General features: G+C 50.9%; 1 protein-coding gene across 1 annotated transcript; it reads right to left on the reverse strand.

The window, feature by feature from the left end:
• Positions 1-332: 332 nt before the first annotated feature.
• Positions 333-9,805, reverse strand: APLN (apelin). The gene is made up of 3 exons (XM_019018831.3): positions 9,391-9,805; positions 3,449-3,620; positions 333-2,752 (listed from the first exon to the last, which is right to left on the reverse strand). The coding sequence occupies exons 1-2, from the start codon at positions 9,455-9,457 to the stop codon at positions 3,454-3,456; spliced, it is 234 nt and encodes a 77-aa protein (XP_018874376.1). The 5' UTR covers positions 9,458-9,805; the 3' UTR covers positions 333-2,752; positions 3,449-3,453.
• Between the last annotated feature and the right edge of the window lie 8,268 nt (positions 9,806-18,073).

The raw sequence follows: 18,073 nt of genomic DNA on the forward strand, positions 1-18,073 counted from the left end.
TTGTATGCTTGTGGGTGACTTTTTCTATTTTTCTCTCCTATTGAGCATTTTTATGACTTTTTAGGGAGTTCGTTTGAAGACCCTTTCTTTAAAATTGTGTATTTCTAGCACTAAATACTTGTCAAATCTATAGGATTTCCCACGAGATTTATCAGATGAACCCATTTTGATCCCTCCTCTCTGCTTCTCACTGAGTTTTGCTCTGTACTGTGTATGCCTGTGTGCACCTAATGGGTTTATTAACCAAATTAGCATGTACCCAATGTTCCCTTCTGTTCTGCAAGATATTGGCATTTTGACAACAAATGTGAAGTGAGACAGATGGGGCAGAATTATATTGAACTCTTTGCATTTTATTTTTCAGGCTATCTCATTCATCAAGCAACTCTACTTTGTGAAACATAAAATGATACAAACAAAGTCATTATCAAATGTATTTATTGCTGAAAACATAACATTTTTCAAGAAAGGCAAACTGGCTAAAAAGTCCTGAAAGTGTTCAAAAGTAGATAAAATAGCAGAAGACACCCACCAAGGATACAAAACAATTTTTAGTAGCGATCCTGCATTTAATCAGTATGTTCTTAAATAAACTGCTTTTAAAAAATTCTTCAAATGACACTGCCAAAAAAATTAGGACACCCAAACAGATGCCAGAAAACCTGTAAGTGGGCTGGATTTTATGTGACCTGGTCATTAAGCATAGGGATTCATTCTGTGAGCTCATGGCAAATCAGTTTGAGGCCAGTTGACCTAGAACCGATTTGGGATGCAGGCACTTACCTCCCTGCACGTGCAATATGTGGGCATGGGGACAACCATGACCCCCAGGGGAAAGGAATGCCCCTCCTGAACATGACCTCCAAGAGTAAGGGCGAACTGTCAGCTTTTAACTGTTTATTATAAAGACATATTTACACAGAACAATCTTTACAAACACATTGAACACAGGGGAAGGGAACAATTTCTTAATGAACAGGGCCTTAATATCTTTGTATAAATTAGTATAAGAATCATAAACAACCACTTTAAATAAGGCAGCCCCCCCAGCCCACCCACTACCCTCTTCTGTTCCCTATCTCCCAGCTTTCTTAGCCATCCCCCACTTTCTCCCCTTCCCCACGGGGCTGGGCTTGGCTGCAGGTCATGGCAGGCCGATGAGGCAGGAGACACAGAAAGGAAGGGGGAAAGAAGGCCCAATCCCTGATGGGGGCGTCATTGGCAGAAGAGACTTTCTGGGCACCGACCAGTCCCCACTCCAAGCATGAGCCTTTAAGCAGCAGCAGCAGCAGCGTTAGCAGCAGCATAGGTAAAGGGGCTTGGGGGAGGCGGATAGGCAAACATTGGGGCTATTGTGGGACTTGGGGGGCCCTGACTCCCCCGTCCCCACACACACAAAGTTGGGCATCAGGCTCTTGTCTTCTCTTTCTCCCTCCTGGGAAGCCTGCTCAAGCAAAAGGGGAGAAAGCCCCCTCCAAGGAATGGCTGGTGATGGCCCCTCACGGAAGCTGGGGCTTCCCGGGGAGAGGGTGCTATTCCTGCTGCACTTCCTCCCATCTTTCTTTCCTTCCTTCTCTTCCTTTGCTTTCTTTTCTTCCCTCCTTCCTTCTGCTCTTCCCTTCCTTCTTCTCCCCTCTCCGCCTCCCCCGAAGGAAAAGCCCTGGAAGGAAGGTCCGGTCAACACGAAGGGAAGGCCATGGAGTCCAGTGATTGAAGGCTACCTCGGACTCCCAGCCACCCCCAGCCCCAGCCTCGGGAAAAGGCACTTCATTTGCTTTGAAAGGACATCATCAAGAGGGAAGAGGTCGTCATAAAGTAGGAGATGGGAGACCTGGTCCCCATCCCGGCTCTGCAATGACTCTGAGCAGGTCACTCCCCTCTCCAGGCTTCTGTTTTGCAGGCGTTTGCCTAAGAAGGCTAAGTGATCTTCAAGGGTCCTGTCAGCTCTAATATTCTGTGATTCTTGGCAAAAACAACCTCTTGCTTGGCTTTTACTCCTGGGAGGGTATAGAGCCATGTCAGGCCCAGCACCCTCCCATCCTGACCTGGAGCTTGGGCTAGCTGGGGACGGGGTGTGGGGGCAGGAAGAAGGGAGAATTGGGAGGCACACTAAGGCAAGAGAAGTGACAAAGGACTTCACGGGCCCCTCTCTACCTCTCCCTTATCTGAGCAAACGCCGATGCTCCACCCACTTCACCAGAGCTCCCCCCGCCACACTTCCATGCCCCCAGTGTGCCCTGTCTGGATCCCCACAGACAGCACCTCTTAACTAGAGTCTCTCCTTGCTTTTCTCTGCATTCTTCCCTGGAGGCCGGGTGAGGGGTCCAACTGACAGGAAAACAAGGGATCTGCTGGAGCCCACAGAAGGGAGCATTTCCACCCCGCGGCCAGGGCAGAAATGAGGAAGGAAGGCCCAAGTGAAGGTTTGGGGCGTTAGATGAGACAGGCAGGGACTAGGGCGGAGGGGACCTGGAGAAGAAGGGAGGCTTTCTGGGGTTAGGTCTCCAAAGTCAGTCCAGGGAGGGGCCAGGAAGATGGACTGGACGGATTCTTGTGAGAGAACGGGAATCATCCAAACTACAGCCAGGAGCACGCCACTGGGGGAAGCAGGCAGGTGAGAAGAGCTGGGCCCACTGGTGGCTACAGCAGGTGCGAGGTGAGAGCTGAATGGACGTGAGGCCTCCAGAGAAGCAGACCAATCTATGGAGGAGACAGAACCGCAGGGGGTGGGCACTTGGGGGCCCCTTCAGTCCTAAGGAGACAAAAATGACAAGAGAGAAGTCATGGACATATCCTAGGCCAAGGGAACTCCCCAGGAAAGGAGACGAGACCGCCTTCTCTTTCCCCCCAACTCCACTCAGCCCAAACCTCAAGCCCAAGGCCCCTGAGTTGGTGCCTGCCTGTCCCCATTGCAGTGGGACAGCCAGCAGACCAGGGGAGGGGCAGGCTTCAGCTCTCCTCTCTCTGCTGCCACCTTGGTTCTTCCCTCCTTCTCACAGCTCCGGGCAACCACAGCCACAACTGTCCTCTTGTTCTCTGCCTGAGAGCCCCTAGAGCTCTCTGCCTCCTTCCCCAACTCTGGCGACAATCTACACTGGACATCTGTAGGTTTGCCCTGGGCACCCCTCCCCAGCCATTAAGGTCCACCAGGATGTCTAGAAATCTCTAAGCAGGCCAGCCTCCCCAACCCCAGGCAGCAGGGTGGAAGGGAGACTGGCCCCAAGTATCAAGCCCCTCTCTGGGCCTCAGACGAGGACATCGTCTGTAAAATAAAGGGGCTAGACAGCTGCCCCATAAGCTCTCTTGCCAGCTCTAAGCCCCCGTGAGTGTGGCGCCAGGACTGCCTGATGGATGTGTCTGGCCAGTGATGAGCAGCAGGGTCACCTGGCTCCCAGGCTGTCCTTCTCCCTCCGCTTTAGCACTGTCCACTGAACAGAGGCTCAAGTACCTGCTTCAGAAAGGCATGGGTCCCTTATGGGAGAGGCGGGGCCGCTGGCGGCGGAATTTCCTCCGACCTCCCTGCCAGGGCCCTGGCCCATTCCTCGACCCTCTGGGCTGCACTAGGTGGCGGACATTGCCCTCTTCCAGCCCATTCCCATCGGGAAGCGGCATCAGGGACCCTGCAGGAAGGAGAAAGCCTGTTAGTGAGGAAGGTTGTTGGAAACGGGCAGGGGCTGCAGACCACAGGCCCGCGGGAGGGGTGGTCTGTCCATGTGGTGGCACTTCTCATAGATTTTCTTTGTTTCTCTTTTTCATATTGAGGGAAAATTTGCCATTTCTGCACTGTCCTGGGACAAACGGAACCTACTACTCACATCTTGCCATTGATGTAGCTGACTTTCTGTCCTTTTGACAGTCATATCATGTTTCTGACAGGCACAAGTGGGTTCTTTCTTTGGAACGTCCTTGGGGGGTGTGCACTTTGGGGTGTCATGCCTGTACTTGGCTGGGGGGCAGAAGGCAGTAATCACCATGGCACCCCTGCAACTGGTACACTTCAAACATTTCAGACATATGACATTACAATGACCCTCCCACCGCCATGGACCCATCACCCAGATTCAACAGTTATCCAGATGGAGTCACATATGCTTTAGTTATCCCTTTTCTATTTTTCTTGACTGCAGTATTTTAAAGCAAATCCCGAACATCACGTCATTGTACTCCTACATCCTTTGATATGCAGGATGACCCACTTGTGAGTACTAGGGAGCTCATATCTCGCCCCTGGGTGTCTCATCGGTGGTTAGGCATCTCCAGGGCACCAAGTCCTCCCAGTGGATGGGGCTGGGCCAGGCGGGTTAAGGGGGAGAGGTCTCTGACTCAGCCTGCCTCATGCTGTGACCAGATTTAGAGACCTGAGACCAGATTTAGAGACCAATAAATATTGCATGAATATTTGAGAATGAATAAATGAGAGAATGGTCACCTTCAGCAGCATGTCTGTGCACCAGGAGGGGGGTGGGCTGTTGCAGTTGGTACCTCCCCACCAATGCCCTACCTCCTGAAATTCCCAGATCACACCCTGCATCCTGTGTCTCATGTAAATTCCTTCCATTTCAATCCCAGCTGGCTTCTATTCTGCACTCTGGGGCTCCTCTTTACATCTGTCCACATCCGTCAGGAGGCTTAGAGTAGAAGCCTCCTGACACCAGACTCAGCCCTGACAATGGAACCCAAGTGGTGCAGGGTATCCTTGGGTGCAGTGAGGGAAAAGGCATGCAGGCCGACTCTCATGAAGCCTGCAGTCCATGCAGGGAAGCCGAGCTGCCACCCCCAAGACAAGCCTGGCTGGTGGTGGCAGGCAGTGTGCGGAGATGAGATGGTGCTGGGGAAGAGGCAGCCAGGCAGGGTACTTGTGCAATGTCCAGTACAGGCCTGCGCAGATACAGCATCTGAGGCCAGAGATAATGAATAACAGTCTCTCTCCCCCCGCACACCATCTGATTTGCCTGCATCTAGATCCCTGTGCCTCGAGCCCCATTGCCATCTACCCAGGAATTCCCACCACTTGCTCACAGTTTCCATAGAGCCTCCCATTGGCTGCTCACACTCCAATCATACCCCTGGCAGCTCCCCCTTCCCCTCTGCCTCTGCCTCCAACATCCCCACGCTCTGTTCCTTCCTTGGCTCCTTGGTTTTTGTGAGTCCTCCTCTGCTTGCACACAATTTCCAAGTGTTTAGCCTCCTCGGGCCAAAAGTGGGCGGCTTTGGCCTTAGGGCCCTCTTCCCCCAGGCTTCTGAGCCTGCAGTTCTCCCCACTTACACCCAGACATACCCACCCCCTCCACACACACACACATAAACACATATTCTCCAAGCCTGCACCCTCCTTCCCTCTTTCCCCAAGAAAAATCTCCAGGCCCATGAGGACCCCGCTGTTGGCTTGGGTCATTTGGTTAACTAGCCACACTTCCGTGCCAACTTATCCCTTAAATTCATAACCTATGAGAATTAAAAGAATTATCTTGGCACTTTGGAGCAGTAAGTATGGATGGAACAAGGGGGCTGCTTCTGTCTGACTGTCATAGAGCTACCCTCTTGGCGCCATCTGTGAGGGGGTTGGGGCTGGAGAGGGAAAGGAAGGAAAGACCTTCACTAAGCTCCCCACTGCAGCTGCTTCAGCCTCTGCCTTGAGTTCTGGGGTCCCCACAAGGCTCACCCTGATCACTGAGGGCGGATCTCAATGATGCTGATAAGGAGCAGGGGAAGGACCTAGGGGCCTTGTGAAGTGAACCAAGTCAACACTTGGCTCTCACCTCTGCACCTTCGACTGCTGGGGGTGCAGAAGGGATGGGGCAGTGGTGCAGGCCATTGTAGCTCAGGGTGGTGGCAGACATGGAGAAGAGAAGCACGGTGCCAGGAGGGGGAGGGCATCATCTCCATGTGCTCAGCACCCAAGATTGTGAGGGTCTGTGGCAGTCAGAAAGGGAGGGCTAGAGGCCATATGTCAGGATGGGGAGCAGGGTTGGTGGCTCTGACTCTGGCCAGGAAGATGTCTAGACTCTAGGTCTGCAGAGAAGAACCACTCTGAGCTGACTGAGCCCCCAGCCAGGCCCTGGAGAGCAGCCCTAGGCTTCTTGCATCCCTCCCATTGGGTTGGGGACTCTGTCCTCAGCATCACCGAGATCTGCCGGCTCCTCCCGCACTCTGAGCCCATCACCCACCTGTTTCCTACTTTTGATTCTGAGTCTGGCTCACCATCAGATAAGCTGACACCTGAAACCCTGGCTTTATGCTGTCCAAAGGAACAAATTAGAGGCTGTTGATTCTCATCACTGCAGAAGTCTTGACTGTACAAAAGAATTCCCCTTTAGAAATGGAGGCCAGCCCTAATGCACTTAAATATTTTCTTCCAGCTCATTTGCTATGAAAAAGGAGGCTGGAGCAATCCTCCAAACAATCTCGAGCCTAGAGAGATTGGAGCCATTGCCTGCTGAAGTGCCATCAGCCATGAAGCTACAACATCTCCACGCTGAGAACCACAGTCAGGGGGAGGACAGGATTTGACTTTCATGCTATCTGAACTCCAACCCTGCCAACGCACAAAGACGTACTCACGACTTTTCAGGAACATGCCAGTCTCATCAGGAATGACGCACCTGTTTTTCCTCTCTCAGTCTGGCCTGTCTTGTGATGACTTTAAAAGCCCAAACGTATGCTCCGGTGGGGACCCTGCTGGCAATGCCCCTCCACTGCTCTGTGGTCCTGCATGTGTCTCTTTGTCTGCCCAGCCCCCCATCCCAGTTGCCTTCTCCAGGGCCCTGTGCTGTCTCCAGTGCCAGCTTTGCTGCCCTGGGATACATTATGCTCTGTCTGGTGGCCCTCTGCTTCCCTTGCCTTAGTTCTTTGCGAGGAGAGGCCTGGCTCAGGTTACACAGGTGCTTAGTTCTGAGGACTGGGGATGGAGTAGAGATGCCCCTCCCTGAGCAGGAGGGGTACAGTAGGCTCTCCTCACACTCCCACTGTGACTGCAGGCTTTGAGCTGGGCTTGCGGAGGGGGAGGAGAAGGGGAAAAAGAGGGGTGCTCAGAGACCGAGGGACACTTGGCCCTGGCCCAGGAGTTCTCAGACTCACAAGAGCAAAGTGTATCCCAGGTCAGGAGGCAGTGGAGGAGTGTACGTGGTGGTAGCGGGGTGATGAGAGGCAGCGTGGAGAGGGGTCAGGGGTGGACATTTCAAGTCAGGATAGACTGTGGAGAGGAGGAAGTGTGGTTTTCAGGCTGGAACTTTGACTGGGGACTCTGGCTGGGGACAGCATGCCAGTCCAGGCCAAGGACAAAGTGGTTCTGGGATTCCTGCTTCTAACCCAGGACAGAAGCCAGCGGGAGCAGGACATGTGTACCTGGACCCTTGGCTGGTGGCCACCTCCAGGGACACGCCCTTCCTTGGCTCCAGGAGAAGTCAGGGAGTAGAGAAGTCAGTGAGAGCCCTGAAAGTTTCCAGCACGAGGCTTGAGCAAAATGTGAGGGCAACAAATTTATCCAAATCACAGTGGACAGATGACCTAATGAAGACGGGGGAATTAAAGCACGAAGTGGCAGGCTCTGGACCAGCCACACGGTGTTCGGGCATCCTGGCTGACTTCCCTTCCCTTGAAACCAGCTCTCTCCCCTTTGCTAGTACTGTCCCAATGGCTGGCACCCAGGAGGGTCTGAGTGGTTGTCTATTGGCCAGGGGTCTCCCCACAGCCTCTGGGGGGAGATCCAGGAGCCCTACCTTCCTCTGGAACACTCTCTGCACCCAGTCTTCTTCTTCCCTGAAGGCACCACCCTGGACTATTTGCCTGTGGTGGTATTGTACAAGTGTTGTGCCTTGCCAATGACAACAGATGGTAGGCTCCCTGAGGATAGGCTGGTATGGTGTATCATTCGTATCTTACATTCGTATCTTTTGCTCCCTCTGTTACCTGCCTGACAGGAGTTTCTGTGGAAAAAGCCTGCCCACTTCTTACTGTGGTGGTGGCTCACTTCGTGTTCAGGTCTTGAATAGAGAAATCACCGGCCAGCTACCTGGAGGCAGGAGGTGCCAGCCCCAACCACTGCACCTTTCTGAGAAGCCAGGCAGTGTTCCCAGAGCCACAGCAGGGCCAAAAAGCAAGAGCAGAGAAAGGAGGTGGCCTGCGATGAGAGGCAGGCAGAGCTGGCTGGGCCCCTCGGAGGCTCCTGGGCTGCATGCCATCCTCGTGTTCTGGAGGGTTTGGAACCACTTAGGGCCCTGTGCCCTTGCCCCAGGAAACTCACTGCCCTGCCTTCTCCTTATTTCTGCTCCCACCTCCCTGTGACTCCAGCCATGGTCCTGGCGTTAGTCCACCTGGTCTTGGCCTTCCCCTTGTGTGGTGCCAGGCAGGCAGCAATGACAGCCAGATCATAGGACTGTGGCAGCTGGAGGTGGGAGCTGGCAGCCCCAGGAGACATTGACACACAGAGGACAGGCAGCCTGGGATGGGGCTGCTGGGGCGTGGGTGGGGACCAGGCTAGGGGCGGACATGGGCACTAGTGCCAAGTATTGGCAGGTGAGGGCAAAAGGACTCCCCTTTCCTGAGCTGCAGGGAGGGGTCGGGTCAGGTGCTGTGCTTCCTCCTTTGGTGCCTAGCGGCAGGGAGACTAAGGTGAAGCATGCCCGTGCCTGGGACAGAAAGGAAGGCTGGAGCCAGGATGTAAGAGAACCAAGTCTCTGGGGGTGGGATGGAGGCTATGGGGAGGGCATCCTGTGCAGGGGAGGAGACCAGCCAGGACCTTGGGGTTAGGGAGGAGAAGACCAGCCCAGCCCGGCTGGGCCCGGCCCTGCCTGGGGGAGGCTGCCTCTGCTCACACATGCAGGCCGAAAGGAGCAACAGCTGGGCTCCATGCCGCCACCCCCTCCGCGCACTCCTGCCTATGCAACAAGTGTCACGTCTGCATGTTGGCACACCATCCCCGGTTTCCCGCGCCCCTGGACTGGCGGGAGGCTCCCAGCCTTCAGGGACCTCAGAAGACGTTCAACATGGGAGCCCAGCCCACTCGACTCTGGTCAGTTCCTTCCATCGATCCACGAGGGAGCGGGCATGTCCCCCGCCTCCACCTCTACCACGCGGGGTGCAGGGCGTGGGACACGCGGCGCACACCTGTGGTCCTGAGCTCCTGGGACTGCGAGCGACGGTTAGGAGGGACAAGGTGACGGGCAGGTGATGCCAAAGGCCGAGTTGAGCCCCGCAAAAGAAGCAGTCCTTGTGGCCAGCCGCCCCATGGCTCGGGGCGCCCTGTCAATCTGCTGCCTGGCGCTGGCCGGCGCGTGGCTGCTACTGCACGGCTCGCGCCGGGCTCTCCGGGAGGCGGGGAGAGTGCGAATAGGGCGGAGGGAAAGGAGCACGCCGGCTGCAGCCCGGGCGAGCGGGAGGGCGCGCACTCACCTCCACACACCGCGGTCAAGGAGAGCCAGAGCAGCAGGAGCGCCTGCACGCAGAGCCGCAGATTCATGCTGCTCCTTGGGCCGCCGCGGCCCCGGCGAGCCGGCGCGGGGGAGGAGAGGTCGGGCGCCCGGAGGCCAAGAAAGGCGCGAGCCGCGGCTGGCGCGTGCGGGCGCGGAGCTCGGGAGGCTCCCGGGCCGCTGAGTGTGCGCGCTGAGCCCCGCCGCTCCCGCTGGCCGCCTCCGCTCTTCTGCAGCCTCCTCTCCCGCCGCGGGGCAGCGCCGCGAAGCTGGCCTCGGCGGCTCCGGGAGCGGCAGCGGCGAGCTCTTTCTTAGCGGCTGGCTGCTCGGCCGCGGCTGCAACTGCCCGTGACCCCGGCTGCCAGCGAGAATGCTCCCCGCTCACTCCAGGGGCTGCATTTTGTAGCTTGTGGCTTGGCCGCGAGCCCACTTGGTCATGTGGTCATCGGGAGGGCTAGAAGGGGGGCAGGAAGAGGGAGAGGGAGCTAGCCTCCCGCACCGCCCCCCTCCAGGCACGCACTCTGCAGCCCCAGCCCGAGCGTGAGCGCGAGAGGGAACCCCGAGGTGGCCCCACAACAAAGGCTGCGCGGCCTCTCTGACAACCCACAACCGCTCCCCGGACAATGCCCGCCTGGCCGGAGGCCAGAGGGTTTGCAGAGACCTGAAGGATTTCAAACGCAGGAAGCATTTGGGGCGGTGGAGGGGCACACTTAACCCTTTCTCGCCTTGCTTCCTTAACAGCTGTCAGGAAACCTGGGCGCTTAGGGAAGGACTCAGTCTGGGTTGCCTTCACTCACGCCCTCTACCTCTGACTCTGACCCTAGTCCTTGCCCTTGCCGCTGGCCAGCTTCAAGTGTTTGGTCAAGACACCCAAACACTGGCCCTCCTCTCTCCTCTGCATTTTCAACTGGCTTTGAATTGGGGGTGACTGCCTAGGCTTGTGCCCAAGGCTTGATTAATTGCCCAGGCCCCTCATGTTCCCTGCATCCCCCAGGAGGCACCCTCTACCTGGAATGCCCCCACCCCACCCTTCCGTGAGCAATTAATTCATTCTTTGCAGCAGCACCTCAAATCCCATCGCATCCAGAAGCCTTCTCAGGATAACACTAATCCAGCAGGGGCCGCCCCTCAGCTCCTCCCCACTGTTGGGACATGGGACAGCTCCTACAGTCTCCCCTTTCTTGTTCCCTGGAGCTGTCCTCATTCTAGTTCCCCATCAACGTAAGAGGCAGGTGGTTTACCCAACTCCACACAGTCAAGGCTGGATTCATTTTGCGTGTACTTGGGATTCCGGTTTAGAAGCGGGTCCTGAAGTTGTTTGCCTTTCCAGACTAGATTGTTAGCTGCTTCTATAGCTTGGGAGCTCCCAAGGCGTGGGGCTGCTTCCCTCATTGGACTGGGAACCCCCTAAGGTAGGATACTGTCTTCTCACTCTTCTGGATCTCTCCAAAGTCCCCAATATCTTGCTCTGCACATAGGTGGCACTCAACACATATTAAAAGACTGAATCAAAAGGTGTCTCCACCTTTCAGCAAGCCAGGCAGTTTGCTTGAAGTGTTAAGTCCAGACTTACACAAAAGATACATTGGACAGGGTGCGTGTGTGCCATAAAAGACATGAGAGACCACGGCATATTTAAAATATCTTTGAAATGTTGCAAAAATCCTATATATACACAATGTATTTATTATCAGTCTCTCTCCACCAGAAGGGTTACCTCCACAAGGGAGGGATCTTTGCTTTGTTCACAGCTGTGTCCCCAGACCTAGAACAGTGCCTGCAACATGACTGGTACTCAATACATAATTTTGAATATATGAATGAAATTTTCAAAAACATCTTTACTGCCTAAATTCAGGTAGCAGGAAGGGAATAAGATAAGGTTCTCATTAATAGCCTATGGCCCATTAACCACACTCAAGTTAAAAAAAAAGCATGTGAAGCATGGCACCCCTCTTCATCCTTGAGACCCAGGATATGAGTAGCAGGCATGGGTAGCATGAGACCATTCTCCCTTCGCTGTTCCCCTGGAAAGAGTTTGCTTTCTTTGTCTTTTCCTTTCTTTTTCTTTTTTTCTTTCTTTCTTTCTTCTTCTTTTTTTTTTTTTTTTTTGAGACCGAGTTTTGCTCTGTCGCTCAAGCTGGAGTGCAATACCACTATCTCAGCTCACTGCAACCTCTGCCTCCCGGGTTCAAGCAATTCTCCTGCCTCAGCCTCCTGAGTAGCTGGGATTACAGGCATGCACTACCATGCCCGACTAATTTTGTATTTTTAGTAGAGACGGGGTTTTACCATGTTGGTCAGGCTGGTCTCGAACTCCTGACCTCAGATGATCCACCCGCCTCGGCCTCCCAAAGTGTTGGGATTACAGGCGTTAGCCACCACGCCTGGATGGAAAGCATTTTCTAACCAGGAGGAGAAACACCTGGCTTCTAGTCTCCACCCTCATTTGCTGTAGGGCCTTGCCATCATCACCTAAACTTACTGGGGTTCATGGAGGTGATAATCTCTGCTCTACCCACTTCAAAGTTGTTATAGGATTAAGTGAGATAATGTGCCTGAAGGTACCGTGCAAATTAAGAATAAGCTCTTGCAGGGTTGTTTTTAGGAACCTTGGTGCTCCAATCCTTGATTGGGCAAGCCCATGCACACCCAAATAAGTGTCCCCCATAACTAGGTTAATAGAAGCCTTCATATTTAATTGCACCTTTACTAGGGTGTGTATGGCATATTGCTAAGTGGTTGGAACACATAGCGCTTTCTAATACAATAGCCACTAATCACATTTCCAATGAAGTTTAAAATTCAGTTCCTCAGTTCCACTGGCCACGCTTCAATTGCCCATATGTGGCTAGTGGCTACTGTATTGGACAGCACAGAATAGAATCTTCAATCACTGCAGAAAGTTCTATTGGTTAGAGCATTCATTCATTCTTCTTTTTTCTATAATCCATTTTCCCACCCTACCTAGCCTTCAAAATGTACAAGGTGAGGGGAAAAAACATAAAAGCAAACCAATAGAAATTCAAGCCAAGCTGAAGGCATGCGTTTAGAGTAAGATTTAAAGATCTGACACTTGGGAGAATCATTTTTTAATTGAATCCTTCTCTTCATTTAACCAAATTACATCCATTTTTTTTTTTAGAGGCAGGGTCTTGCTCTGTTACCCTAGGCTGAAGTGCAGTAGTGCGATCACAGCCCAATGCAGGCTCAAACTTCTAGGCTCAAGTGATCCTCCCACATCAGCCTCCCAAGTAGCTGGGACTACAGACATGCACCACCATACCAGGCTAATTTTTAAATTTATTTTTATTTTTTGTAGAGACTGAGTCTTACTATGTTTCTCAGGCTGGTCTTAAACTCCTGGTCTCAAGCAATCCTCCCATCTCGGCCTCCCAAAGTGCTGGGATTACAAGTGTGAGTCACCATGCCTGGCCGCATCTGTTTTCGTAGTCCCAGATCCAAGATTTCATCTTTCTTTCTCAGGACACCCTTGCCCACAGTGACTTTGCCCTCTCCATAACAGCTATGGCTGTACCTTTCATTGGTAGATCCTCTCACAGTGCATCAGGAACACTTTTGCATCTGCACACTGTGCTCTACGGGCCTGCTGTAATTCTGCAGAGAGGACCCATCACCACCATATCCATTCAGGGGTCAAGGCCCATGAGGCAAGGAACGCAGCTCTGATTGCCCACTCTGAACCCCTTGTAGGCTCCCAGATATCTTAATATCAGATTGAAATGACCAGTTTTTGAATATCTGTATCTATTTGCCAGACTTTAAGGTCACTGCTGTGATAGCACCTAGCACAATGCCTGGCACATAATTGATACTTCATAACTGCCTGTCAGGTAAGCAACTGTCAGCCCAACTCTGTGCTGTCTTTTGTTCAGGATGATACTGTTGAATGAATATCAGCAGGATAAATGTTTTAAGGCACAAGTCTCCAATCCCTGGGCCATGGACCACTATGGCTCCCTGTTCTATTAGGAACCAGGCCTCACAGCAGGAGGTGAGCAGCAGATGGGCCAGCGAAGCGTCATCTGTATTTACAGCTGCTCTCCATTGCTCCCATTACCACCTGAGCTCCATCTTCTGTCAGATCAGCAATGGCGTTACATTGTCATAGGAGCATGAACCCTATTGTAAACTGCATGTGTGAGGGATCTAGGTTGCATGTTCTTTATGAGAATCTAATGCCTGATGATCTGTCACTGTCTCTCATCACCCCCAGATGGGACCATCTAGTTGTAGGAAAACAAACTCAGGGCTCCCACTGATTCTACATTGTGGTGAGTTGTAGCATTATTTCATTATATATTACAAAAAAAATAGAAATAAAGTGCACAATAAATATAATGCACTTGAGTCATCCTGAAACCATCCCTCCTAACCCTAGTCCATGGAAAAGTTGTCTTTCATGAAACCAATCCCCGATGCCAAAAATGTGGGGACCACTGTTTCAAGGTATTTCTCTGGAGATGGGAAGGAGGTACATGAAACTGTCCACACTCTTCTGCCCTGAGGCAGCAAGTAGCTGTAAAATTTCTGGAAGCATTGCTGCATTTGGGGCTCACGACCTATGGTCAGCAGCAAGACTCAGTTTCCAGTCAAGGTGAGGGACAATCCTGGGGGCAAGGGTAGGACTCAGTGCATTGTTGGGGACAGAAGTGAGATAGCTGACCTATGTGAGCTCAAAGTGTGACTTGCCCCCCTCATCAGAGTTATGCACATGCTATTCAGTTCTGCTTATTGTCCTATGTCACCACCAGCCACTGCTGTTCAGTTGACTCATCCACGTCTCTTGTGGGTTAAAGTGAACAGTGTGAGGCATTAAAAAGAACTCAGCTTTTGGAGTTTCACATAACTGAATTCAAATCCTGCCCCTCAACCCCATTTGTTAGCTGTGTAACCTTGGGCAAGTTATTTAGCTTCTCTGAGGCTCAGTTTTTTCCTCTGTTAAATGAGGATAATAATGGTACCTAATTTTTTAAGTGCTAAGGTTTGAATGTATGTGTCCCTCGAAAATTCATATGTTGAATTTTTTTGTTTTTATTTTTGGAGATGGAGTTTCACTCTTGTTGCCCAGGCTATAGTGCAATGGTACGATCTTGGCTCACCGTAACCTCTGCCTCCCGGGTTCAAGTGATTCTCCTGCCTCAGCCTCCAGAGTAGCTGGGATTACATGCATGTGCCACCACATCCGGCTAATTTTTTATATTTTTAGTAGAGATGGGGTTTCTCCATGTTGGTCAGGCTGGTCTCAAACTCCTAACCTCAGGTGATCCCCCCGCCTTGGCCTCCCAAAGTGCTGGGATTACAGGCGTGAGCCACCACGCCTGGCCTCATATGTTGAAATTAAAAGCCCAAGGTGATGTGTTAAGAGGAAGGGCCTTTTGAGATTGATTAAGTCATGAGGGTTCCACCCTCATGAATTAATTAGTGCTCTTATAAAAGAAGTTGGAAGGGGCACCCTAGTTCCCTTTTTGCCCTTCTGTCCCTTATGTCATATGAGGACACAGTGTTTGTATCCTCCAGAGGAAGCAGCATTCAAGACACCATCTAGTAAGCACAGACTGGGCCCTCATCAGACACAGAAACTGCCAGCACCTTGATCTCAGACTTCCCAGCCTCCGGAACTGTAAGAAATAAATTTGGATTATTTATAATTACCCAGTCTCGAGTATTCTGTTATAGCAACAGGAATGGACAAAGACATTATGGTTGGGAGATTAAATGAGATAATGTGTGTAAAATACTTAGCACAGTCCCCTGCTCATTTGATGTTAGTTTTCTCCTCTTCCTGACCTGCTTCTCCCCCCACCTTTGGGTCTATCCTCTGGCCTTCTGAAACTGATCAGGAAGAAAGGGCTCTGATATGGTTTGGATCTGTGTCCCCACCAAATCTCCTGTAGAATTATAATCCCAAGTGTTGGAGGTGGTGTCTGGTGGGAGGTGACTGGATCATGGGGGCAGAGTTCTCATGAGACTGGGTAATTTATAAAGAAAAGAGTTTTAATTGACTCATGGTTCCACATGGCTGGGGAGGCCTCAGGAGACTTGCAATTATGGTGGAAGCCAAAGGGGAAGCCAGGCACATCTTACATGGCAGCAGGAGAAAGAGAGAGGGAGGGGGAACTGCCACTTTTAAACCATCAGATCTTATGAGAACTCACTCACTATCATGAGAACAGCATGGGGGAAATGACCCCATGATCAAATCACCTCCCACCAGGTCCCTCCCTCAACATGTGGGGATTACAATTCAAGATGAGATTTGGGTGGGGACACAGAACCAAACTATATCACTGCCTAACCTCAAAGCCCACACTCTTTCCTCACTGAACATCAAGAAGCAGTTTCTCGGGAGGCTGAGGCTGGGGAATGGCGTGAACCCAGGAGGCGGAGCTTGCAGTGAGCCGAGATCGTGCCACTGCACTCCAGACTGGGCGACAGAGTAAGACTCTGTCTCAAAAAAAAAAAAAAAAAAAAAGAAGCAGTTTCTCACTTTTTGGGTCCACCTATCACTTTATTTGAACTTCTAGCACCTAACTCATACTGTCTTGAATTAGGAAGCCATGAAGTACATAGTGGTTAAGCACATGGGTTCTAGAATAAGGCAGCTCTGTCTCTTACTACATAGGTAACTTTGAGCAAATTATTAACCTTTCTGAGCCTTAGGTGCCTCATCAGAAAAAAGGGCTAGTACCTAGCTCCCATTGTTACTGAAAGGATTAAAAGAATCAATACCTATAAAGTACTCGGCACTGAGTTTGGTTCTTATAGTAAGGGAAGCATTGTGTAAATGTTACATATTCCCATGGGTATTTGTGTATATCTCTGACTAATATGAGATAGTAACACTATGTCTTATTCGTTTTTATATTCTCACCAGCAGTGCTGTTGCCCAAAGGAAATACTCAATAAATGTTTGTTGAATGAAAGAAGGAATTGTATATTCTTGTTAATAATTGCTCTAGGTTTATGATCCATATCAAGTGTCTTTATTTGGGCAAAATCATCACAACTTGTCCAACTGGTTCTTAGATGGGTCAACACTAACAGCTAACAGACATACACAAAGATGTGACCATCTTCCCTCTCCTCATTGTGTAGTAGTTGTTTTTACTGGATCAATGCAAAAAGTGGAGTGGGGAGAGGACAACTGAAGAAGGATGAACCTGGCCAGCAATCAGAGAGATTTCACAACAGCAAGAGCCCCAACCCCCTCATTATGCAGATGGAGAAACTGAGGTCCAGAAAGGAAAAGTGACTTACCCAAAGCTACACAGAAAGCTGGTGGCAAAGTCAGGACGGAGCCTAGGTTCAACTAAATCCCAACTCCTGTTTTTCCTTCTGTGTCTTCCCAGCATAGAAGTAGTGCTCACTGGCCAAGCAGTCCCCTAGCTGGCTGCATAGGCACAACAAAATGACTGTGGTTAGGCACAGGATTCTCATTCCATAGGCCAGCCCTTTTGGAGCATCTCAGAATGAGTCTTCCCATTGTCACTCATCTAATTTGTTCCTTAAGACATAAGCTAAATTAATGAGCAAAAGAAGTTCAGTAGCAGCAACATAGGGAAAAAGTATTTAAGAAGAACTTCAAAGCTTACCCTGCCTCTGAAACTACTTAACAGGAACTTGGGGGAAAAAAGCACGGGCCAGCTGCTAGTTGATGCCTCACTAACTAGCTTCATGACAAATTATCTTTGCTCAGTTAACCACCACCAGAGAACATGAATTTTTCACTCTCTCATTACTGAGTATTTGTCTTTCTGATACTAACGGCTAGAGTTGAGCTTCCTAACTCATCTATAACCACCAGAGCAGCCAGCACAATGCTTGCCATAGAGTAGTAGATGCTTAAGCCATATTCATGGATTCACTTTCCCATTCTGGGTGTGAGCCCATTTAAATCAGAGACATGATGTTCATTATGTGAAACTTAGCCTGGAACTTATTCTGTGAATCAAAAGATCCTAATGACCATTTTGAGGGAATAATCTCTTTGTTGGACTTTGCTGGGGTTTCTTCTTCAGCTAACTGTGTGATTCTTGTCTTGATGTCCAATACCTCTTAATTCTGATCACCAGCTAGGTCCTAAGCCTGGCCACAGACCGAGATCTTGTCTTTCACACTTGCCCTCTTCCCAAGCACACAGAGTCAAATACTAACCATCACACGGTATCAGGTTTGCAAAAATTAGAGAAGTAGCCATTTTGCAGCATAACCACATTATCTCTATTCACATCTCAAGTGTTTAATACTATATTCAAGTCACTACATGCTAATTCCTTCCATGGGACACCTTTCAGCCACTGCCACATGGGCTCCAACTGCCCTGGAAATGCTTATTCCATTTCTCTGTTTCTTCCTACTTCTTTGCAAACTACATACCTTCTCAGATCGTCTGATATATTCAAGGAACACCAGGGGTTCCCACAGATATGCCTTCCTTGACACAACACCCAAGTTCCTGAAAAATGTTGTCAATGGAATTCAGATAATCAGCTATATTTCAAATGTCTTTGAAGGGTTCACAGTTTATTAGCTGAATAAGTCCTAAGAGAGATTCTCTGAGGTGAAGAACTGTTCCTCTGTTCCTGCCCCCAGCCCAGCCCAGCTCCACAAAATTACCCCCTTTTCCCTACATCCTGCTTAAT

This window comes from Gorilla gorilla, chromosome X (genome assembly GCF_029281585.2).
Source record: "Gorilla gorilla gorilla isolate KB3781 chromosome X, NHGRI_mGorGor1-v2.1_pri, whole genome shotgun sequence".
Taxonomy (NCBI): domain Eukaryota; kingdom Metazoa; phylum Chordata; class Mammalia; order Primates; family Hominidae; genus Gorilla; species Gorilla gorilla.